The sequence below is a fragment of the Lates calcarifer genome, linkage group LG5 (genome assembly GCF_001640805.2).
Source record: "Lates calcarifer isolate ASB-BC8 linkage group LG5, TLL_Latcal_v3, whole genome shotgun sequence".
NCBI lineage: Eukaryota > Metazoa > Chordata > Actinopteri > Centropomidae > Lates > Lates calcarifer.
In genome coordinates, this window is record NC_066837.1 from 18,989,125 (window position 1) to 19,015,704 (window position 26,580).

Sequence of the window (26,580 nt, forward strand, 5' to 3'; positions counted from 1 at the left end):
AAACTGACTATATATATATATATATATATTCCACCACTTATATTTGATGGAATAATTGTCCTGATTAACTATACCCCATATTTCAGTAATAAAAGAAGTATAATTAAACATAAACCTAATTAAAGTGTGTGTGTGTTACCGTCTGCCTGATTTCTCCCTCTCTCTCTCTCTCCATCACACAAACACTCTCATAAAAAGAATTTCATTAACAAGTGGCTCAACTTCATTGATTACACGAATCAAACTTTACAAAGCATAATTAATATTGTGAGACTAACTGTATTAGATTTACACCATACATCTGTGAGGTAACTCAGCAGAGTAAACTACAACGGGCAGGATAATTGGTCAAAACTCCTGCAAGCCTTAAGGCCTGATTTTTTTCTAAAAAAACAACAATCTCATTCAAACAAGCAGCTCAAATATTACCAAGCCTGAATCAGCTAACCTCAGACACAGAAATCTGAGCAAGTTTTTGTTGCATCACATCACATTACACTTCTAAAATGTCATTAACTGTAGCTTTTAAGTGGACAAGGGGCTGACATTGAGTGCCTCCTACACATTCATTTAAAAATGAGGAACAAACAAACAAAACACCAACTGACCTGGTGTCGTCAGTGTCTTCTGCAGCCTCATCGTCAGCGTCCTGCTCCCCGTGTTCGGCCGAGGTGTCGTTGGTGTTCTGGGAGTCCTGGGGGTTCTGGATGGGCGCCACGGGGCCGTTGTTGTTGGAGTGAGACGAGTCTGTCTGCTCTGATTTGTGATCACCTGGTGAGAGACAGGACCAAAAGAGCATGCATTAGTTTTTCAATTCATTATTCCTTATAGCATTTCTTCATTAAACACCATGGTGTATCGATGTTTAGGTACAGAAAGAGTTATCCTCTATTTTCCTGGATCATGCAGACAAATATATTCCTCAGCTGAACTGTGCTGCACTCCAGCACAAGTTCCAATTAAGTCTGTTCCCTCTGTACCGTGGAGAGGACTGCCTGATGTCTCACAGGAACTTTAAATCATTCTGACTCTGCTCTGCATGGAGATATTTAGTTCTCAGCTACTTTAGGGAGAATGTAAGCAAAAAATAATGCTCATTTTTCTGAAAGTGATAAATGTGATAAAGCACAAAATATATTTTATGCCCTCTAAAACTTTTACTATTATTATTTCATGTTTATTTAAACCCCAATTCATCTACACTTGCTCTCATTTCTGTTGCTCTGATATAATGAGATAGTAAAAAATCTGAATAATGATCACGCTTTTGATAAAGTGTGACGACCACTGCAGCAGCAGATTCACAAGATCCAAGTTCTCAGCAGTTTTGAAATACGCAAATGATGCTGGATTCTTGAGGCTCATATGACAGTTGAAAATATTGTGGCTGATATTTATTTAATCTTAAACATTTTTTATAAAGATGTCTTAAATTTGAGTTGTGACAAAGATATATACTGGGTAAGATATTTAACAGTTGGAAAATAAACTCACTCACAGTAGTAACAGTAAATTTTTAAAAGAGCAAACTTCTAAAAGAAATTAAACTATTATCTCTTCCAACTCTAAACAAAATCACATTTACAGCAAAATATATTGAAGTGAAGCAAAATTCAAATATGAAAAACCACATTTAAAAATAGAACAAATATTAAACGTTAAAACATGTATAATGGGGGGGTTCCTGTATAATGAACATCAAATTCATCTTTAATAATTAAAAACATCCTGTTACCAATGACTACTTAATCTATACATTATTTTAACTCTTTTGTTTCTGATCATGTGATGAAAGGAAAGTTTACTACATTATTTATGTCAACAGACTGAACTAAAACTGGTGATAATATAATCCCGGCCAATGTAGTAGCCAATCTTTCTAAATTTGTCATTTGCACGTCTATTTTTAGTCGCATGAAATTCTTCAACAGCAGAGTCTTGTTGACTTCATGACAGAGGCAGCAAAAAGACAGCGACAACATTAGAGAGCAGAAGCGTGTCTTTGTGTGTCTGTACTGTATGTTTCCTCTGGTGTCTTCTCTGCAATGTGTTGTTTTGTACCTTGTGTGTCGGTGTTCTCCGTCTTCTTCCCCGAATCCTTCTTGAACATCCTTTTCAACTGCAGGAGACACACACACACACACTTCAAGTGGCAGTTTGAAGATGATCAAAAACTCTCATGCCGTTTACAAGTACCGACAGTCTCTGTTATACCAAGGGGTAACCAACGTTCAAGGAGGACTCTCAAAATATACGCGGCACCATAATCATCTCCTCTTCATTAACTTTTTGTGTGAAACAGGTGATTTTAAGTGTTAATATGCTCCTGAGGCTGTGTGCACCTATTCTTAAAACTAGTAAGTAATCTTCATATACAATTAAGCACAATTAAATCTATACTCCGACACACATGAATAAATCAACACAATCATCCAGACCTTTCTGGCCACAGGGTCTTCTGGCAGTACAGGTGCACCCTCAGGTCCTTCACAGGTGATGCGCGTGGCGTCCCCCTTAGCAGGAAAGACGTAGAGGGCTCTCTCTCCCAGCTGCCTCTGAGTGTGGTCGTAGTAGCCCAGACGTCTCACCCTAAACCCAGACACAAGGATAATAATTCACTTAAAGCTGTGTTTAAAAAAAAAACTGTGGATGCTGATGGATGGATATTTTGTCTGACCTGCAGAGATCGTCCTGTCCAATGGTGGAAGGAGGTGGATAGACGCTGTCGGAGCCTTTTGGGGAGTAGCTCTTGGTGATCCACGTCACCTTCAGTTCAACCACCTTCACCTGAGGTAAACACAATGACACCACAGAGACCATTTAGACAATTTAATATACATGATTAAATATTATTCGCTATTTATTCAAGCAAAAAAATCTGTGCACACAGTGTGAACTGAAGTGTGGTCAACCACCACAAACACCCCAGCTCTTTGTTGATTATACTGCGTTTCCCTCCATCTACCACAGAACTGGGTTACATGTCCATGCGAAGCTGTATATGTAAGTACAGTAGTAATTAGACTGATCCCATCACTGAAGTGATTTCATTTCTTCTGTTTCTGTTAATAAAACAGCTACTACAGAGCTGACGATGTGATGATTGTTCAATACAATGACTGAACAGCTCTCTCTCTCTCTCTCTCTCACACACACACACAAATAAGGATGCTGCTGTGGAACGACAGGTGTTTAATGTTGTCTTACCTCTTCTACCACCACCCTGAACTTGCACTTCCTGCTGAGGACAGGTTTGACTCCTGACAGCCACTGTACATTAGAGAAGACTTTGGCAGGACCAATCAGGACCTGGCCCGGGTAAAAGCCATAAGCCTCGTCGAAGAACAGCCCCTGAAAAACAACACAGCAACAAGGGTTAACATGACAAAGACATGAAAACAGAAGTCTGTCTGCCAGTGCAGCTTAAAAAAGTAGTTGTTAGAAATATAGCATACAGTTAAACATAACTGATCTTTAAGTCTCAGTGTCAGTGGACAAAAAAATAAAATGTATCTCTGGTTGTAGCAGTAGAACAACCCTATTACTGCCTATTTCAACTCATTTTTTATTCTGTCTGGTTGTAGTTTTTTCAAAAGTGGCGTGACCTCTGATGAACAGCTGTTCTGTTCACCTTGCAGCAGCAGAGAATTTAGAAAAGCAAATACACCTGAAGTGACAGATCAGAGCTCGTGGCTACGCACCGAATCACTGACATGTGGACAGACGTCGTAAAGCTTGGCACCGTCCTCCACACTCATTGAGCACCTGTACGGAGGCAAAGAGAGAGAGAGACAGGTGGTTGACATTCACTGGATTTGGCACAGATGAATGTGTAACAGCGTGCAGACACTCTGACAGGCGACCGCACGGTCACAGTACATGCTGTTTAATCGCACACATGCACACGCAAGGTCTACCTGGCTCCATTGGAGAGCTTGAGGATGATGTGATTAGTCAGGTCGTACACTTTCCCCAGCCAGAAGTCATAGGCAATGTAGTCTCCGTACATAAAAGACTGTGGAGAACACAATCACAACAGGATCAGAATCTGTTTTATATTTTAACAAATTCTGAGGTTAGACACAATAGTTATGGAGGGGCATAATAGTAGTTCATAGGTCAGTGACCTTTTCCACATGACTGACAGGCTAACACTGAGAGCTAAACATTATTCAATCTAGGTTCCTAATCATTTCCTGGAAAATGCACAGAGGGAACTATGTGATTTAGTATGTAATTTTTATGGGAGAAAAAAAATTAATAGCTACTTTTCAGACCTTGATCAGGCATTTGCTGCTGTACCAAAAAGCTGCTCTTCAATAAATTTACTGTAAGTGCTGACAGAGTGAAGAAGCAGATTTTTGTTACTTTATTTTACAGGTCCCATAATTTCCAGCTAATTTTCTGGAAATTTTTGCATAATTTCCTAAATATGAGATGGTATTTAGCTGGAAACTTCCAGGAAGGCCTCCAGAACTTGGTTCTAATTATAAGGGAAAGTGTTAGTTGTTACAATTATTTTATAGATTATTATAGATTTTATAGCATGGCGTGTGTTTGACTTGTTGATAAGTATCAGTTTGAAATTTCCAGTGCAGCTGAAAACAAGAGTAATCATGCAACTCAACCAGTATCTGGCATAAAAATCAATTAAATGTATATTTACTCATTACAAAATGAATCTATGGCAGTATGAGTATGGCAGCTCAAAGTCAAGAAAAATCCAAATGAACAATTATTGTTTTAAGAAGTTTTCTTTCTAGGAAACTCTGATGGATACTGACATCAGTTTATGAACTATTTTTTCCACTTACCTACTGCATAATTTTTTTTCCTAATAATTTGAATATAATGAGCAGTAACTTAATACAGTCATAGCAGCCAGCACTTTCTCCATTTTCCTCATCATTGGCTTCAAACTGTGCAAGTCTTTCTTCAACATATCTTCGTAATTAACACCTAATACACGATAACTTTTAGGAAATTGTGAGGATAATTTTCAGGAAATTAATTGGAAATTGCAGGCTATAAAATAAAGCACTGCTGCATTTGTTGGTGATTTTTATTACATGGTTATTTCCAGATTTCCTCGGAAATCTCTGGGTAAGTATTAGCAAATTGCACACCTGTAAAACATTATCACAGATTTAGTGCAAAGTAAAACGTTGCTCTCTTACCCAGATGTGCTGCAGGTCTTTGCTGTTAACTGGATACAGAACACAGTTTGTTCCCACTAGTTTTACTGCACACTCGATGTCAATGTTGGTCACAATACCACACTGGTTGTCCTGTAATACAACAAACACAGGTTCATCATATCCATCATCACAGTGTCTATGTTGCATGCTGTCCATCAACAGATTCAACAACAGCTTTCAGGTACTACTTATAAGAACTTAAGTCTTTGTGCATAACTGGTTTGATGATGGTTTATGAACAAGACAACACTTGAATTTCAAATCAAAAGAAAATCATGTTAAAGGTTAATATTGTATTTATATTCAGACTGAGTTGCTGCACTGCAATAACACAAACAGTCTCCTTTTAGTCCTTTGATGGTGTCGATCTATACTAACATTCCAGTCATGTCTGATGCAGCAAATGGACGCGGTGAACAGTGACATGACTGACAAAGAGAGACTTGATTGAAAAAGAGCTGGAAGTAACAAGACAAAATGAAAGAGGTGAAGTGAAAAGGGGGAGTGATAGAAAAAAGTTGCAGACTGAGGACTCCACTTACGTTCGAATTGTTCCGTCGCACAATGTCTCTGATGACAATGGATCGATCTTCAAGTTTCAGCTGTGAAAGAAAAGAGCAGACAAGTTTAGAAAATGGTGGCTAACACAGCTGGGTGACCTCTCCTTTAACACATCTTAAACCAACAGAGGCTGCTGTCACTGAAATTAAATCATCATTCGCTTATTATAACTTTTACTGCAGAGGAGAACTGAACACATCAATGACCCTGTGACGAACCATTCAAACTATGACAATATAACCGATATGATTTGTCACACCCTGGTCCTGTCCCTGCTCAAAGCCATGATAGACTGCAACATGCACAGTCAGCAGAGGCTAAACGCCCCCTGAGAACAGATAAAATGGTTTTGTCATCTAAACAGGGAGACACATTTCACTGAGCTGGCCTGGGGTGAGCCTCTGAACACTGACGGTGTTAACAAACACATTTTCACCATCAATTATTAATCAACATGGACATAAAAATAGGATATGGGGGAAAAAAAAGAAGCTACAGGACAGACAGATTGAGGGACAGATGAAGCCAAAACCTGTATTGATCAAGATTTACAAGCCCGGAGAGACAGAGGGCAGAAAACAGAAGCTGCTGGGGCTAAACTTGGCTCAGGCTCAGCTCCCAGAGGGAAACCTTGTTCCTGTGAGCTAAGTTTTGCTGTGTCACTGCATGCCTGTTAGCAAGCACGCAGAACGAAAACAGCAGACCGAAAACATACAAATTATGAGCAGTTTAATAAAATACAAAAACAAAAAAATTCATGGAGCTGCATTCGTAGGAGCATGTTGTTTCAGATGAGACAATGAAATATAATCCAGGAAGGCCAGTCAGAGTGACAGGTGTGTGAGTTTAAAGGCTTATCAGATGCCAAAACACTGCACAGTTTATAATACTAGGAGACAGGATTTTGCAAGGATCAGGAGGTAAACAGTAGAATATAACATCATCCACCAAGAGTGTGTGTTCGCATGTATTCCATTGTCCAGGGCAGTGTCTTGACCGTATGTGCTGCGTTGTGGCAAAATCCTGGCAACTGTCTTTTTTTTTTTTTTTTTTTTTTAAACCTACGGCCCTTTCTCATTGAAAAGAATTAGGGGGCTGTGTTTTTTCACACAGCGCTGTAGTCTGTCTGAACACAGCCTCAGGCATGTATTTAGTCAAAATGGACTGGATATAAGTCAAAGAAAGTGCATCTGCAAGATATGACGCAGAAAGACTAATAATTACTGTGCCAAACAAACATCTTTACCATCCCACTTAGTAGCCTTTTTTCTCTAGAGTTTGAAATATGAACTCAAGGTCTATTTCCTAAGGTCAAGAATGAACTTTCACACTCAGCTAATAATTAAAGTTGTAACTCTCTGATGTCCTACACAAGCACTTTCCTGAGTTAACATCCAAAAACCATCAACTCCAGTATAAACCAGCACAGTGATCCTGCTTATCTTTGCATTTATCTGTGTTATCTCTAAAAGACAGGAAGCAGTATATTAAATCCCATCAGTAAAACATTTGGTCTACTTTACCTGACCTACTTGAAATTAATTAAAAACAGAGTGATAGGCAGAATTTCACACCACAGCGTTGCTTCTCTAACACTGAGTCAGGCACAAAACTGAGCTGTGGGTCTAGGCCCTACGGATCCCACACAACGAAATGTACTGAGCCATATTTATGATTTTATTAACTTGTTGTGGTGGTTTCTCTTTTCCAAAAACAGCACAGCACCTCAACAATGAAATTCACCCAACATTCACACCAATATCATCCATTTACTGTTCAGGACAAATAGCTGCTGCTTCAGCCTTCATTACTTACACTTCTGCTGCCAGTCCAGATAAACATGAGTGATGATCGCAGAAAAGGATTTATAGGCCAAACTGAAATGTAATGTATTTGATAGGTAGGTCTGCAGATGAACTGAACTTAAAACATGAAACAAATAAAATATCATGAATTAAAGATCACAAGCATAATATACTATGTGTAACATGTTGGCTTTATACACAACAGATAAAATATAAGACTAGCTTACTCTCAGCAGCACTGTCTTTTACTCAGATGAAGTAAAGGTAATAACAATATCATAGCAGCATTTCTATCATAGATTTAAAGCCTAGCCTTTGCATAGCTTAGTTATGTTTAAAAGTAGAGTGTTATGTAGATGTTGTAATGCTCTATTTCTGTATGAGTCACACCTATGATGAATATTGACACCTTCTCCTACCTTTGTCTTTATCTCATCAGACTGACAGTGTGATGGCCTAATTTATCTTGTATCTATGTTTATACTGTATACATACGGTACTGTTGTAATGCTTGTACATATACCTGCTGAAGGTCCTGGAGACAAAAGCACTGTTAATAAACAGACCAGCAGTAACCGATGGTGTGTAGGTGTTTTTCACTTTTAGTGAAGGGAAATTTTAAGTGGGAGTTATTTTGGAGTTTAGAGTTAAACTAAAAATGTGTAACTATAAAAAATATTTTTGGGAAATAATCAGTCTAACATCTACTTAATACTTTGTGTCTACTTTAAAAAAAAAAACAACTCTACGGGTAACTAATATAACACAAGCTACTGTTTTGCATATCTGGTGTGACAAATGCATTTGCACAGAAAATAAATCTTGTGCTTCATAGAGAGAGAGAGAGTGTATTTCTAATGACTTAGTCAGACTTTTATTGTCATTCAGTATGCAGCAAGTGTATACAGAACAAAATTCCATTTGCATAGGCCTCAGTTTTAACAGTTTCCAGTGTAGTGCAAATGTGTGTGCAAAAAATTCTGCAAGCAGAATGGAAATAAATATACTTAAATCTTAAATATGTACAGCGATTTACAGCAGTATAGACTAAATATTAAATATTTAAATATGAGTCCAGCAGCACTGAGTGTATACAGACGGAAGTGAATTTTTAGGTGTTTAAAAGTCTGATGGCAATGGTAATGGTTTGTGAGATATAAAAAAAGAAACTAACATAAAGCATCAGGACCCACCACAGCTGAACAGACAAAAAACAGCTGCAGAAAATGAAACTTCCTCTGCAGAAACTGTAAAACAGAAATTTGTGTATTCCCTCTTAAAGCCACTGACTGAACTGAGACGCTGAGACAGCATCTCCATAGAGACAAAATGCAAACTCACAACAATAGTTTTAAAAAAGAACATGTAAAGGAAATTGCTTATAAAAAGCTGCCTAGGAGGAGGCCTTGCTTCTACACCGTGAGCGACAGCACAAGCTGCTCTAGACAAAGGTAATCAGGAGTAAAGAGAGTGAAGAAAATAAAAACATAGGGGCCTGCTGCATGTAAAGTCTTATTCTCATAACCGTGGCCACACTTTCAGACTGTAGCTCATATTAACTATGCATAGGCTATAGTCACTGTAGATATTTGGGAAAATGTGATGCTGACAAAGCAATGTATACAAGCAGCAAGCAACTCCCAGCCTGTCTATTGTAGTTACCTGTACAGAGATCTACTTCATGAGCAACTTAACAGCACATGATGGTTTGTTTATATGTGTGAAGCTGTGGGTTGTTGTCTATGTATACAGTATTTCATCATGGTGACCTAAATGGTGGGTACTGTCATGGTAACAGTGTAACTTTAGTTACCTTGTCTTTCAGCACCATCATATCTATTAATATGATGCTGGTCAATCACATTGAGATGAGCAAGAGCAGCAGGAGGAGTTTACTAATCGGCCACCGGTGTCATTAATAACAATAATTATCAGATTGTTACATAAAGCACCTTTAAAATTAAACCAAACCTAAATGCCCATGTGTGAAGACATCCAAACATCTGACTGAGGACAGAAGCACAAGCACATTCACTCACACACACAAACACACACATACTCCTTGGCTCTGCTTTCTCTGGCTGTAACCCTACCCCACTGAATTCTGGGAGAGAGAGTGAGTGTGTGTGTGTGTGTGTGTGTGTGTGTGTGTGTGTGTGTGTGCATATGATCGATGGGTCGCCATGTTCCCTTGTAATCTATTAAACAGCAGCCTGTCTGCTCCTCATGTCTCTACTACTGGGGGTTGGAGTACACACTCACAGCCACACACACACACAGACACACACTCCTGTCTCCCTCCTCATCTAAACCTTTTAGCTGAGAGAAGCTCACAAGTACAAAACACTTTTTGGATGGACACACACACACAGACACAGACACACACAGACACAGACACAGACACACACACACACACACACACACACACACACACACACACACACACACACACACACACACACAGACACACACAGACACACACAGACACACACACACACACACACAGACAGACAGACAGACAGAGCTCTCTTCATTAATATTCTTTCAGTGCATTGTGCTGCAGTGCGCTACTGTAGAAGCAGATTTCCTCATCAGTTCAAAAACACTGTTTAAATCAATACCATTTACCCCACAGTAAGAGAGAACAGATACAGCATTACAACACCTTACTCACACTCTGGCCCGGACGACCACACCAGGACCTTTGCTCCCTTTACAAATCATGACCAGTGTGTGAATCTGCTGGTCAGCCAGCTGCTATGAAATGTCTGGTTGGCAGTGGTATAACCCCCTTATTAAGAGTAATTTCAGTTTCTAATTTAAAGATGGATATCTTGCAATTGTATCATGCAAATTATACTCGGTTTTTAAATTCTGCTACTGAGCAGCATGTCCCTGAGGTGGGAGTGATTCCTCTCCTGGAGAGAGGAGGGAGAATACTGCTATCTCACAATCATAATGACATGAAGCTACATTTTTCACCTTCCTTTACAATTTTTGTCATAGTAGGGACGTATTTCTCTGGCATGACAGCAGTGTCATATGCAGCTTGAACAGATGACTGGCGAATTGAATGGGTACCATTACTATCCCAGTTTAGTCTTACCCTTACTTTGATCTTATTTGAGATATGACGATCGAGTGGAACATTAAAAACTTGACAATATGTATGTTTCTGGTAGAAGTACCTCCCGGTCTCTCACTGACTAAAGGAGTTGATTCTGTAATTTCTAAATGAAACCTAACCAGTGGAATTTGTCTCTGGTCCGTCAGTGCCTAGATTTCGCAGTAAATTGTGTAGATCCAGTTGTGTCTTTCATTTCTTAACATTTTCACCACCGCCTGCCATTTTTGTTCCAACTGAACTATCGTCAACTATCCTCAGTTTAGTTAATTTACCACTCTGCTTGCACTCTGCTTGAATGAAAGACAAGAGTGACAAAAAACTGTTTCCTCATGTTACTTGTCACACTTACATACTCATTTGGGCATGTCAACACATTGTTTATCATCATATTTTTGGTTTTCTTGACTGAAACGACTGAGGAAGCACCTGTCATCATGGTAAACAGTGATGAGAAACCTGCGTAAGGTGTTTACATGCCATGCTATCCGGGCTTCTCAATAAGGGATTATCTAACCAAGATAAGAGGTTATTTAGGTTTCTGACACCAAAACATCTTTACATACACAATTAATCCAATCACAGCAGGGACACTAATGTCAATGGAAAAGTCAACACATAAGGTAGGCTCCATGCAAATCATTCAGGGGAAATGGACAACTATCCAAAGGGTTTGATGAAATATTTAGCAGAATTGTGTTTACATGTTTGTGTTTTAAGTGTCAAACCTGGAGAGCACTGAGCAATCTGGTGACGTTTTCATTTAACAAAAGACCTTCAATATCACAGGAAAGTCATCACTTACAGTACGTACGTACAGTTTGTAAATGAAGCAAATGTCTGTCACCTGGTAGGGCAGGAAGGCTTCTCTATGTTACTCACGTGAAGTACACATCTCGATAAGGCACCTTGAAACCAAAGCTCTGTCTCAAACACACATTTGCTTTCTTCAGAAACAACACATGCCCACACTGTGTAACTGAGATTTATGCATTTCTTCAGCAACACCTTTCAGACATGTATGCTCTATACAGAGTCTATCCCTCATTAAAACAGAACTTAAACACTTCCCCCTCCTCATTGTCCATGCATCCTCAGTCACAAAATGGCAAGAAAACTAGACAGAGAGGTTACAACAAAGCAGCTGACTGTTGCTATGGCTCATGTAGGGATGATGACAAGAGAGGCGGTAAGGTGGTGAGTCAGACAACAAAAGAGAAAGGCATACCCATTTGCACAAATGCATATAAGTGTCTGTGTCTATCTGCCTGTGTGGAGATAGAAGACAACCATGGCTGCCTCTCCATCCAGGCTGATAAAAGTAAAAGGGGACGGACTGATTACAAGAATCGATGGAGGACAGTATTTGCTTTGACTTCCCGGGCCTAATTAACACAAGTCATTATTCGGGTGCTGTTCGAGGAGGAGGAAGAGGGGGAGAAAGAGACACTGCAGAGGACTGCAGCTTGGGGCCACGCCTGTTCTCTCTGACAGACAGTTTACTACACCAGGCTTTGTCATCCTCTCATTTCTATACTAACAAGCCATCCGATCCACAAGCACTACAGGAAGTCAAATAATGGATTCAGTAGTAACAGGTGCACATACTGTATTTCTCTCCTCACACACACACCTCCCTGGACTCTATGTATATCTTATAGGTGAAATTCCACCCACAGATGGTGTTAAATATCGAGCAGTGATAACAAAGGTGCAGTCGTCTTGCAGCGCTACATCCTGCACCTCAGGCAAATCATGGTTCTGCTATACCACCAGGGTTTTGGGGAACTGAAAATTATTCTGTTGTTGTTTTCCAAGATGAGGATAACAGACATTTATAAGAGACCCTCTAGATCCACACCCTCAATTCACCCTGTTTGGTTTGAAAACTAAACCTTTTTTCCATGGGAAATATCCCCAATTAACTGTTTTTGTGGGGGCTTTAAAAATGCTGTCTATTTCACACAGACTTCATTCGGATATAATTTACAGACAAAATCTCTCTCTCCAATGTCCAGCCAGTTGGAGGGAGGGCTGATCACTCATTCAGAAAATACTAGTTGTTTATATCCTTCTTTTCAGTGCCTTGAGATAACTGTGAATTGGCGCTATGTGACTGACTTGACTTTTGTAGCAGCATGGCGAGCTAATTTTAAATAAGTAGCAGGAGGATGGTTGTGGAAGTGAGTGTAACAGACACAGAAGTATTGAGAGGAAAGTGTTTTTAAGAAAATGCAGAATTTAGTTTTCAATTTACTTTGTGAGCTCCTGTTGTTAAGCTATTAGCCATGTTAGCTCATGGCCCATGGCTGCAGTTACTGCACTACTTCCCTGTCAAGCCTGCTTTCTGCCGCAACCAAAGTTAATTTCAACAGAAAAAAACCAGGAAAAGACAAGCATCCAGCCCTCCAGAGCCTTTGTAGGCCCATCTGACAGAAACAGGGAGACTACTTTTACTGATACACCCGAAATCTGTCTTGAAGATCAAACACTCACACCTTGTCCACCACCACTGCATCAGTTCTCTTCTCTGCTGTCCATCTGTGTGCTCACTGTGCTCCAAGCAAAAAAAAAAAAAAAAAAAAATGTGGCTATCTACACCGCTTCAAAGTCAATACTCATTTACAAACCTGTCAAGCATGTGTGTATTGGTTTTCACATATTAAAGCAACCACCACCTGCTCTTTTAGTGGTCAGGAGAACTGCTAACCTAATGCTGCGCCTCCTAAACAAAAAGGAGAGTGAGTCATGACTAAGCATGACTGATCTTGACAATTATTTTAGTAAGAATAAATATAAAATATATGCCCGATATCCTTTCTTGCATCTAAACTTCAACCAAAAACAAAACAAAATATGGGTTGTGTTTCCTTAAATGTGGGGAAGCAAAAAATAAAATCAATGACAAGTCCTTGTGGCCTTGGTTGATATGGCCATAAACAACTGAATCATCAATCAATCGTCACACCCTGATACCTTCTTCTCGCTGCTGCAGGACAGTGCCGTCCGACTGAAGGCTATTGATCAGGGCGCACAGGAAGGGTGCACAACTCTATTATATCTATTAAAAAGAGAGCAGGCGCAAGGCCTTTTACCCACGGAGACCACAGGGGGAATGACGAGGGAACTAATAGCGCATGGTATCTATAATAGAACAATCTCCTTACTGTGTAGTTTGAGAGATGAAACAAAAAAAAGTTACAGAAAAGGGAGGAAGGCACTGAGGGCTGCAAGACACAGGGAACTGTACGTTAGGAGGAAGGAAAAAAAGAACATAAACAAGCAGAATATGAAATCAGAGAGGAACAGATGCGGTCTCAAAAAGCCTGAGAATATAAGACAGAGAATGAGAGTAGGAGATGAAGGGTGGGGATGAAGGATACTCAAGAGAGTCAATCACAAAGATGAAGAAATAGATGGAAAAAGTGATGGGGGGGGGGGTAGACGGTAAGGAGAGGTAGACAGGGTGTGATGGGGAGAAAATGAAGATGAGCAGTGAACAAGGCACAGAGGAGACAGCAGCCACCCTGAAAAGTGGGAGATCGAGACGCATCCCAGGGGAGAGAGGGAGGGGGAGAGAGAGAGAGAGAGGGAGGGGGAGGGAGAGAGAGAGAGAGGAAACAAGAAAAAGAAAGAGCCAGAAATAGACAAGAGCGCAGCAAACACAGCAGATAGTGAGATAGAAAAAGGAGGGGAAGTTAGAATAGGTAGAGAGAGAGAGAGAGAGGAGAGAGAGAGAGCACAGACAGTCTACCCACTGGGCAGGGCCAACACTGCAGAGGAAAAAGGGAGGATGGGAGGATGGGAAGATGAGAGTATGAGAGAGAGAGAGAGAGAGAGAGAGAGAGAGAGAAAGAGAGAGAGAGAGAGAGAGATGGGAGGAAAGATGGCTGGTGGGATGGGTGCAGGCTCCAGCAGATAGGCAAATCACTTCAGAGTCTGTCTATTCCCGTGTGTGTGTGTGTGTGTGTGTGTGTGTGTGTGTGTGTGTGTGGTATATGCAGAGAGAGAAAGAAAGGATCAAATGAGATCCATTATCTCAGGGCAGGAGCCGGACGACCATCCAGTCAGAAGGAGGAGGTTTACAGGATGGCTTAGAAGGGGGAGGAAAGAGTGAGGGGGAGGGGGAGAAAGGAGGAAGCAGGGGTAAGAGAGAAACATAAGACGATGTGAGGAGAAAACAATGGTAATGGAGAAGATGGGATGTAGGAGAAGGTGGAGGAAGAGGAGCAGGGAGGAGGAGTGAAAGGATAGGAAAAAGGGAGGGTAGAGGTTAAGGAAAGGGGAGAGGATGAGGGGTGGAGAGGAGGAGAGAGGGCGGTCATGTTGTGTCCCTGTCGTATCAGATTTACAGTAAACACGAGTGGCTGACATCATCCTTCATGTAGTAATTACAAGCGGTACAAGTGGGAATTTATTGGCAGGGCTGGATTTGTCTGACATGTTGTCACAGATGTGTATCAATCAACACGGGTAGTCAACACAGCCTAAAAATGACAACCAGCTGTACTTACTGATATTAAAAGTAACTTATAACAATATCTTGAAACCATCACGTCTTGGTTGTGGTTACTTTAATGACATGTTCAGAGTTACAGGTGCAGAATGCTGTACCATCAATCTGTCTGGTCTGAAACACTTTAGGACTATACAAAGTGTGAAAAATGAATGAAAGGAGACAAACAAAGGATACAAAGGATAGGACAGGTGGAGAAAGGAGATGAAAGAAAGTAAGAGTAATGTGATAGAGGAGGAGGAGGGATGGATAAAAATTGGATTGCTGAGAAGGAAAGGAGGATAACGGAAAAAGAGGATCAATGAGGTGACAAGTGCACAGGGAGCACGACGGGTTCACAGCTCGTCCCATTTCACACTTGGACGACAAGTTAGATTCACTCTAAAAGCCCCGAGCCCCAAGAGGGGAGGCTAAGAGGGTAAAAACATGTATTTCATCTCGTCTCTTTCTGCTGTTGCTCCTTTGCCTTCACCTGCCGAGCGGGCTCATCACCTCATCACAGGGTGACATCCTCTGTCACCCTGCCTTATTATCTGATGACAAGGACACAATCTCAGCTGTCTGAGAGGGCAGCACGAGTGTGACTGCGTTTGTACTGAGGGATAAGACGACAAGGAATAAGGTGACAAAGGTGCAACAGAGTGAATCTGCACTGAAACATTTGGCAAAGGTTGCTTTTTCTTTCTACACAACTTTCTCACACAACTCAATCTAGACAGCAGTTATGTGATTTAAAGTAAGTGACAAACAAAATCATTACTTCTAATGCAGAAAAAACACAGTGCTCGCAGCAGTTTGAATGAATGCTGTGCACCACATGAAGCCATCCAGAGTGTGCAGATAGAAAGTACTACCACAGGTGAAGGGACTTTTTACAGGCAGGAGCTGCAGACCAGAAACTAAAATTAGATCAGCGTGTCTCGGTCAAAATGCAGGTTAATGTCACTTATAGTTGCCTGAGCTTCTGGGAAAATTCCTGCAGTTGAAAAGCTCTGCTGCACAGCAACTCATTTCATTGTCCTACATGAGGAGGGCTGTGAGCATTAGGAATCAGGACAATTTCTGATGTTGCAACTTCCGTCATGATTTAACAATGGCTCCACAACACTGGAGCTGTTATTCTTGTTTTTTCAGAGGAAGTGTACAGCAGCTCAATGGCTGGTGACAAAAGCTGATTCCTATTGTCTCTAAAGGGTGTACGACTGTTTGTGTGTGTGTGTTCCTGGGCGTGCCTGGCACCTGCTCAAAACCATAACTAAGGCTCTGCGCACCGTTGCGCCGTTAGGCGGGCCTTGGCATGGGCCTCGTGTCCCAGATTACACCAACGTCTGCCAGCCTACCTCGAGCACCTGCAGACGGCTCCTGAGCAGACACTCTGAAGGATGCAGACCAACAATCATTACCTCATCTGAGGTGTTAACGCTGCAAATCTGGAGCAGAATGTACGGTCTGAAATATCTAACGGTGACAGGCACTACATCTGCTTCAAAAGCCACAGTCCTAACTCCACTCATTTTTTTCCCCACACCAAACGTATTTTAGGGAAGCACCTTACTCTATCATCATTTCTAATCAAATGACATGTTCAGTGTGGCAGGTTAACACAAGCATGCACAAGATCAGCACAATTATTTGAAAGAGAAGAGAGTGCAGATTGAATCTGACAGAATAAATGGCTTAGGTGCTAAGTTAATTAGCACGTGTGACTAAATAAACAGAAATCTGTAATGTGATCACTCTAGTCTGCTCAGCAGGGAACTGCTGCAGGCAACGCACACTGCTGACTGCCACTTCAAACCACACAACAAAATGCTCATTTATAAGATAATCAAGGTGAGAAAATATGAGTGGAGCCGCAGAAGGTAGATCAGCTCAGTCCTTGAAATATTGTTCTTAAAAGACACTTCTTTTGGTCAAACTCCATGTCTCCAACTGCTTGGCAGAAGAACCGGTTATCCCACTAATTTGGTGTCTTAAAAGCATTTTAGCAGCAAGATGATCTCTTTCCAAGTGCTTAGTAATCTCGCTGCTGAAATGCTTTCATAGAGCCACGGCCTTGGTAGGAATGAAAACCATTTCTGTGATCAGAGGGTGCTGATAGAAATCTGTGTGAAGTGGTTTGAACGCATTTCAGCAGTCAACCCTTTTATGACAGAAGTGTATCTATTCAGTGGGGGTATGACCAGACTTCTGTAGTTGGATGGACAGGGGTAGAGGGCAGGGCCAGGGCTGACAGATGGGAGTCAGCCTGGGGTCAGAGTATCCAGCACCTGCAGTCTCTCCTCCTACCACTTGTATTTAATAGGATTTTTACAGTCTCCCATAAATTTCCAGTAGGCAACCTTAAAGTCAGGAACACTGCCTAACTTCTTTTCTAACTGACAGTGTGCAGTACAGAATGACTGTTTTCACTTTTACAGAAGCAATAACAGTGACTGAACCATTTGACTGGACACGAAGATTTTCCTCTGGTGTAAACGAAACCAAGTGCCAGAGAGATTGATGGCTGATGTATGACATCATGCCTTTCCATGCTATGGTTACAGGACAGAGGGGTGGGGGAGTCACACAACAATGCATACATCCCTTCTGCTGCTGCAGCTGTTAAGGAACCTAACACAGCTGTTTAAAGCCTTTGGCTGTATGCCGTTTTATTGAGCTGTAGAGAAAGCTTTCCCAGCTGATTGACTGACTGGTTGTTTTTAAAATCAGACTGGCTGAGCAGGTGGTGTCTCTAAAACAAAAATAAAGACTATTAGCACACTAAAAGGCAAAGATAAAAGCAGTAAAACCCCAGGAGTCTCCCGCTCACTTTATAAAGCATAAATGATGGGCTTTATTTAAACCAACAAACAAAAACACAAAAAAAGACCCATTCAACTAACAAAAATCAGCTCTCCCTGACTTTCTGTGTTAGTTGCAGCTGAATGAAGAACAAGAACCTACAAGCAGCCAAGTGGAATTTATTGAACACAAATCATATCAGTCTGATGGCGGTAGTATTCGGGAAAGTGCAGCTTTTAGGAGAGCAAACCTCAGGGCGCTGTAACAGGGCAGAGCAGCAAAACTATGATATCATCCTACAACAGCACTCCACAACAGGCTGGGAATTTAAAATGGATTAGAGAGCAGAAGGTGGGACCTTACCATTTTAAGGAGTGAAAGCCTACACATTACCATAACAGCCATCTGGAACCAAACCGTCTGCCGGTCTCATTACCTGTTTTCCAGTCAAGATTTTTGTTTCATTTAATTTTACTTTCTCCTCATGGTTTTGACACCCATGTGACATTTTTCATTGGTATTCAGTGCTTGATTTCCCCATTTTTCCATCCACTTTACAGTTTTTTTCCCCCTCTCTTCCTCACTTTTTCCTCCCTCTCCTGCTCTGTATCTCTCTCTGCAGAATAGTCAGCAGCAGCAGCATCCCTGTCATCTTTGTTACCATACAAGCCTTCTGCTCCTCCACCCCAGCTCACCTCGACCCCTCTGCCCTGCATTATCTTATCATGCACCAGGAGTTACTTTACGACACTTCTGGAGGTCTTAGCAGCACAGTCATGATTATTTGAGTTCCAGTGACTGATAAAGCCAAGGGACATCTGACAGCCTCCCTGTACTGCCGTTTCCTTGGTGCATCCCACTGCTAGCAACCTGCTGCAGTGCACTTCTGTCCTTTGTGGAAATTTCAAGGTTGTGCTGCATCAACAGGGCTCTCTGTGTTTGGTAATGCTGACTGGGGACTGTGGCAGGCCTCAGACAGGCAGTGACACAGGGCTATATTGTTAAAGTCACAATTCTTGGTTTTTAAAGCTCTGAGAAAAGAGCAAGGTTTTCTTCAAATCACAATAAATTTAGAATTTAATTCTAAAAATAATATTGAAATTCCCACCTTTCTAGAAAAACAAAAGGATGGTAAAATGAACCTAAAACATCAAAATCACAAGTTGGGGAAAAAAAATCTAACTGGGTGCCATGGCAACCAAAGCACTGCCATGCACAGAGGTACAGAAAATCCTGTGCTACACAGGCTGCATGTTAAAGAATAGTTGTTACATGTACTCTAATGTTTAATCTACTCTTAACTACTACTCTTACTACTCTTATGGAACCAGTTGTGCCTGATGGTTCTTTCATGGCAGAAGGTGGAAACTGGCTTCAGTGAGGAGTCAAGAACAGCATTAGCTCTTCCAGTAACCTGCACCTACTGTAAGTTTTAAGGTCAGTGAGGAAAGTAATCATCTTGCTCCACAATCAATGACAACGCAGAGGCTGCGTCCTTGTCCTTGTCCTTACAGGATTATGTATCTATTTCCTTCCTATTAAAAAACACACAGGAGGTTCAGATGCACTGAGCATCTGGCCTTGTGTGCTCCTGCAGCAGAATATTATCACTTAAGGTGACAAGTTGTGGTCCAAAAAAAAAAAAAAAAAAAGACAATCATCGACAATTCAATATCAGACAGTAATGCAATATAGTCTTAAGTATTCCAGACTATAGACACTGCACATGCTCATTTCGCTGAGAAAAAGAAACAGGAATCTCTCTGTACTGCTCCTTCAGGCCCTCTAGGCAACCGCCTCGAAGCCTCACAGGCAATGAAATAAGTCAGCAATGATCTTGACCGACTTGCTACCAAAGCGGCAGTGAAAGCTCAAGCAGTGCAGCTGACAACAACTGAGGTGTCCCTGTTCATACCTGCACTGAGATGCAGATCTAAGCTCCATCCCTCCCTCTAGAGAGAGTTATTAAGATTTCATAGGGTAGGAAAAAAAAGTGAGGTACTGAGCTGCAGACATTTCAAGGCTACTAGTGGTAACTTCAGCCCACCCCTCTTAAAAGTTTGCCAATACAAGCCAGTCTGAGAGTCAGTGACAAAGATTTACGGATTCCCTCATTAAGTGACAACAGCTGGAGCTGCTACATTAACTTTAATCAAAAGTACTTCACTTGTACAAATTTGATTGTGGAGGTAGTTCTGCAGTTTATTTACTACAAACAGCCAATGCACTGACTGTACAGCACTTTGCTCTAGCTATCAACACCATGCACCAACATTGTGTGTGTTGTGTATCGGTGTGTGCAATCATGTGACAGCTCAAAACGCACCAGGAACAACAGTGTATTTGTTATTTCCCTCATATCTGTTTATTTACTGTATGTTAACTTACACAAATGTTTGAGTGAGCAATACATATATAATCTTCCTACAAATTACATTTAATTTTAATATTTTTTTAGAAATAGAGCAGGCAGAAGTGTGTTTTTAATGTATATAAAGAAAAAAAAAAAAAAAAAAAAAAAATTCAATAGAAACAATGCATAAAAGTGTGTTATTTGGCTAATTATAAAGTGACAGCTACCTGTAAATATCATCATATCACCCAACCCAACACAGATGCACCAGTGACTCAGTTGGCACCAACAAAACTGAACTTGCATCTGTTCACATTCATTCACATCTTTCAAACAACTCAACAATAAGAGTGGGCGACATGAATAAACCCATCACTGTACATGTAATTAACATCACAATATCTATGTACTGTGCACTTTCTGAGATCCATCTGTTCTGCAGAGCACTGCCTTTTGATTTTATTCCTGTATATCTGCTTTTATTGGTGTGTGCACTAATGAAGTTTCTTATACTTTGTCTGCCCTTGATGATATAAAGGAGTTGGACAAAACTGCCAATGGGTGGAGCGAACCCAGTGTGATAGTAAGGCATCTAAAATGGCCACCACTGGCCTCCACTGTTTGAAAAAGTTTTCAAAATAGAGTGGTGAGCTACTATACTGAAAAATAGGTTATTCTCCCATTTTGACAAGACATCATTTTATTTGTTTACACAGGAAATTACTTCCACTTCAGTGGCTGCTCATTCAGTGTCATGAGATGTTACATTTTGATATTTTTGTACACCATATTGTATTCTGCTGTCTTAGTTTCTCACACAGACTCTTTAAGGGTGTGTGTCCTGTATTGTACTGACGTAAATATTTTTAGGGGGTCTGCAAGACGCAGATAAACTTCACTGTTAGCCACAGTTGGTCACACAGCCTTTGAATCAACTCGCCCAAAAATAATAAGAGAATGGTCTGTGAAGTGGTGAGTGCACCATCTTCCTTACTACTCTGTTTAATATTACTCTGTTTCTAACAAAACTAGTTCACATCCCAGGTTGTTATTAAATGCACAGGTATGGTTAAACTCGTGTATGTTCATGAATCCTTGTACTGCCACCTCTTACTTTAGCCAAGAAAATGAAATGAGGTAAAGTGTTAAAATGGTAACAGCAAAGGAGCAATTTTAAACTCTGAATGGCTCCAATTTCATGCAATATAATGAAGCAACAAAGAAACTACGAACACATTAGACAACTCATCATGGATCATTTATAATCTGCACCTAATGGCTGCTGCTGTGCTCTAAACTCCCATCAAAACCATAGTTTTCTGCTGTGAAAATGTTAGTTTCATTAACCTCAAGAAAAACCCTGATAAGTGAGGCAGATATTAAGCATCAGTTTTCCCTCTGCTGATCACTCCTGGGGAAAAAAAAAAAACTTTTAACTGAGGTGGCGCCTGCAGAATAAATATGAGTCAAAATTTTGTGGCAACATCATCTTGAAGATATGCTACTTTGCATACTGCAGGAAGTAATCATGAATTATTGATTAGAATCTTCACCATGCTTTCAGGATACATGGGACTAAGACGAAGCCCGCTGAGACAGGACATGTGGCGCGCGCAGATAAGCAAACAAGAAATCACGTTGTTGTACACACGCCACAACAAAACTACATAAACAAACAATACTACAGAGTGAACCCCATAGACTTGTCGCACACACCAGCACACACTAGATCCTTTGGGGACACAGACTAGTAATGACACAGCATTAGCAGCCCACGTGGTGTGTTAGCATCGGTGTCATTGTTTAAAAGAGACGCTGTCGTTGTGACAAGTTGAATGACGCTCAGGCCAGAACTTTACTCATTGAACCAAAAGGACAAAGCAAGGCAACAGAGGGCTCTAATACAGGCTTCCACTGGTCCCATCCTGTGGCTCTAAAATGAACCTGTTCCAGACCAGTCCTCCTTTAAACTCTGTGACCCTTTTCCACAAAGCCCAGGAGAAATCTAGAGAATTTATATGACAGCAGGTTTCCCCATTTCTGTACCAACTGCAGTATTATTTGGCTGTAGAATGAAAAAAAAAAAACACTCAATGAAACACTCAACAGATGTACAGCCGACTGTGTCTCTGACTGGAACAAGGCATGTGACGATGGTGTCTTTAACCTGAAATCTTCAGACTGTTCTTACACTAATAACACATTCTTCATTATTTGTGCCTTTCATGTTGGATGAATTAAATCACAGTTGCCAAACTTGCACCTTCAAAAGTAAGTGGTCGTGACCAAAATGATGTGTTACATCTAGGCCTTGAAGCAGCAGGGTAACTGAGTTTATTTTGTGACTTTGCTGGTTTTGTTAAACCTTCCATGATAGTAAGATGGATGTGTTTGGGTTTTGGACTGACAGACAAACTGAAGATGTCACCTTAGGCTTTGGTCATTTATTGACATTTGACAAAGACCAAATGCTTCATCAATATTGATTCAATGACTCACTAATATTTTTTTTATTTCATATAACCGACAGTTTAACATCCAAATACGTTCTACTCATAATGATATACAACAGAAATTATAAGATGGAACCAGCAAAAGTTTGTCATTTATTCCAAGTTAATTTACTGCTGAAATGTGTTTACAGCTGATTTCATCTGTAGAACATGCGCAGACATTACTGGTAAAACTGACAAAATATCACAAGTTAACACTGAACTCTCCTCTGCTTATCTGTGTGTCCAGCACTGTCACTGAAGATGACAGGTCAGACCGGTTTGAAACTGGATGCAGGTGTATTCCTGGCTGTGTGAATAATAATTAGTTGGCCTATCACATGAAATGTTTTGACAGTGCTTGGTCTCAGGCCAAGTCACACCCAGCTGAGGAACCACACTGTATCGAGGATGGGCTAATCAATAGGTATAAGGTTGCTAGCAGGGGACTTGCACCTGCCAAAGTCTGTCGTTACACCTACAGTGCAGACAGAGGGCTGCTACCGGGTCAGTCAGGCGAGTATATCTGATGTAACAGCGGCTAGCTGGACGCAGTCAGGTGGAACAAGCCTGATTAGCCTGCCAGCACCAGCTGAGTGACATGAGGCTATGAGCTAAACTGCTAGTTAGCATGTGTGCTTGAAAGCTAGCCAGTTAGCGAGCTGGGTTATACGTTTTAAAACAGGAGGATTAGATGAACCTCAATCCCGAGTGGTTAGCGAGTCGACATATCTCCTCCAAACAGCACAACAGGCAGTGACAACAGAGCAGCCCTCGTGTCGGGCTCAGTGTAAACACTTCACACATTAGCTGTGGTGTGGTACCTTTGTCTCCCTGATGTCCTGCTTTCCTCCTTCAGGGTACCACTGGACGCGGACAAATCCCCTACCGAGAGGCCGACTCGGGGTGTCCACGGCGCTCTCAGTGTCCGAACCACACGGGGCTCGTCCTCCTCCTCCGCCTCCTCCACCTCCACCGCCGCCACCGCCGCGTCTCCCTCCGCCATCGTCGAGGTCCGAATCTGAGTTAAAATCCTCCTCGCCGTGGATCATCCGTACGAGGCCAAACCGGACTGAGCCGCGATACCGCCCGGAGACCAGGTCGTGGGAGAAGAGCAGCCGTTGGGACCCGTCCGCCGTGGGAGAGAGAGCCATAGATGGAGGCTCTGAGCCCGGGCTGGCTGCGGGAGAGAGGCCTGGGCTCGGGGATGCTGCCGCTGCTGCCGCATCCGATGCTACGGGCTCCGCCATCGCTGCTGTTGTCAGAAAGTGATGCTGGAGCGCGAGGATGACGGTGGAATGAAAAAACAGTAACCTGGAAGCAGCGAAGTGCACGTGTTTACGTCGCCACGGAGAGCGACGTAACTAGCGCAGTGTGAGGGCGTCATCACGCAGTACGCTCCCTCACCACTGAGCGGCAGTATGAGCCACAACAATCTGTGGTTCAGGTAAGTTTTGGACAAGTGTACAGGAACTTATGTTCAATAAAAATGTGGTTAATTAGAAGAAACATCTCAATCAACCATCTATGTTTTCTTGTAAATCTCAGGCTCTTAATTGGTAAAATTTCACATTCACAAAACCTTCCCCTAGGTAAACGTCTTTTTCATAACATTTAATTCAGATTCCTCAAGACAAACATCAAAAAAAGGTGTAGATTTTAGTATAATGAAGAGTTATGAAGTTTTGTTATATAGTAAATGTAGCCTATATGTATTTATTGTCTATTTAATAACATATTATTGATATATATTGTATTTCTGATTATTTAATGTCATCTATGTAGTGTATTTGTCAGATGTTTATTTGTGTCAGGCTGCTGAAAGGTTTCTGTGTTTGCTGATATTGTTTAATAATGAAGTAAAATATCTGAGCAGTAATTTGTGTGTGTGCATGAGGGAGTTTTAAAGGGGGAATGCACCTGAAAACAGAATTCAATAATGCAGTTCATACTTATCCATTTCTTCTTTCATGTTCCCATCCAAAAACACTGCCAGCTGACTGAAAACAGGTAGGTTTCTTACAGACATTTCATTCATGAAGAAAACTAAATGATGGTTTGCCTCCACTGAGATGATGAGATTAGCAGTGAATCACATTCAGTATCTCCTTGATGTGATGGACAAAAAACATGTCTCTTTCTTTGAGGTAAACAATCTATTTTTTTTTTCAACAGAAACTATGTAATCCTGCTCCAAAGTTCTTTAACATGAAGACAACTGCAAAATAAAGGTTCAGTTGTTCAGAGTTGCTGAACACAGGCCGACACTGTATGTGTCTCTCTCTGTCTAAACCCAACCGGTCGAGGCAGATGGCCACCCACCTTGAGTCTGGTTCTGCTCGAGGTTTCTGCCTCTTAAAAGGAAATTTTTCCTTGCCACAGTCACCTAGTGCTTGCTCATGGTGGGATCTGTTGGGTTTCTCTCTGAAAATTTTATAAGATAAAGAGTTTGGTCTAGACCGGCTCTATATGTACAGTGCCTCGAGATAACTTCTGTTGTGAATTGGCGCTATATAAATAAAATTTGACTTGACTTGTACTTGTATGACTTTTGGGAGACGTAACACCAAGATACATTTTTGACTGCATCTTTGACTGGTATTGCACGTCTTCTGATTTTTAAAGACTGTCCAGAAATATGTGAAAAGGCTTTAATACACTCCCTAACTTAATTAATGAATCTAATTTGAATACACTGGTTATATTTGTAGCTTCCATCAAGCAAAAGAGGTGAAATTGGGCATCCTCATTTAACCTCACAGCATTTAAACTAAACAACAAGACATTGCATCTTTAATTTGGGCTTGTGGTTTTGTTATTTTATTGTGAGTAAAGGGCTGAGCATTGTTTGGTACAGCTGATGAAACTTTAACTTTAAAAAAACAAACTTGATGGTATTGGAAACCTTCTCATATTTTTAGAAATTTAAACGTGTGTACCAGGGAAAGCTTTGCACAATTTCAGCTCAGTGTTTATGTCGAGATGGAGATTACTCCCGGTCTTGTGACCCTCTACAGGGAGTTCACCTGCTCTTGGTGTCAGTGTTACTAAACGCAAATTACATATGAGAAGTTAACGGTGTATCATTTAGATCTGCTGCTATTGTGTCAGATTAGAAAACAGCGATGTGCATACTGGGAGAAATAAAGGCTATAGAGGTCAACAACTGTCCATAAAATAAAATGGAATTCTAAAAATCTTACCATAGCTTATTTAAACACAGAAGAGGTGACAAACACATCATGTAATCCTCTTTACAGATCTGGAAAATAAAGCGTGGAAAAAACGTGAAGTCGACTTAAAGGAACGATGGAAAGTTTCCTTTAGAGAAATCACATGAAGAGTGATAAGTCTTTAAGATGGCCTGGTTTGGCAGCACCAGTCTCCTCAGTGTGACAGCATTAATTGACACAGACATTATAACGGTCAACCAATCAGAATAGCTCCCTCTAATCTCAGCATGACCACCGTCCGCTCAGTAACCCAGGTGAGTCACTTTACCGACCGTTACACTTCCTAGTGATGGTAACTTGGTCTTGTGTTGTTATGGCAACTCCAACACATGATCGGTAAAATCTAAATCTGCTGCGGGGTCTGATGGAGGCATGACGAGGATAATTCTCAACACACGGATATCCCTCCTGACCTCCAACTAAATATGTTTATTGTTGTTCAACCTACCCACGGGGGCGTGGAGGGTTTGGTCCTCCAGCTCGCCTCAGGGATTATCACCAACCACCCCACGCG

The 26,580-nt window shown here is 41.1% G+C and overlaps 1 protein-coding gene across 1 annotated transcript in view; it reads right to left on the reverse strand.

Annotated features, from left to right (window-relative positions):
* Positions 1-24,090, reverse strand: part of ube2o (ubiquitin-conjugating enzyme E2O) — a 36,285-nt gene extending 12,195 nt beyond the window's left edge. Inside the window, exons 1-10 of the mRNA XM_018665015.2 lie at positions 23,658-24,090; positions 5,741-5,800; positions 5,178-5,288; positions 3,918-4,015; positions 3,702-3,765; positions 3,208-3,351; positions 2,678-2,787; positions 2,439-2,589; positions 2,062-2,119; positions 609-771 (exon numbers count right to left, since the gene is read on the reverse strand). Of these exons, the coding sequence (XP_018520531.1) occupies positions 609-771; positions 2,062-2,119; positions 2,439-2,589; positions 2,678-2,787; positions 3,208-3,351; positions 3,702-3,765; positions 3,918-4,015; positions 5,178-5,288; positions 5,741-5,800; positions 23,658-24,083 (1,385 nt within the window). The 5' untranslated portion in view covers positions 24,084-24,090. The remainder of the gene's footprint in view (positions 1-608; positions 772-2,061; positions 2,120-2,438; positions 2,590-2,677; positions 2,788-3,207; positions 3,352-3,701; positions 3,766-3,917; positions 4,016-5,177; positions 5,289-5,740; positions 5,801-23,657) is intronic.
* Positions 24,091-26,580: the final 2,490 nt, after the last annotated feature.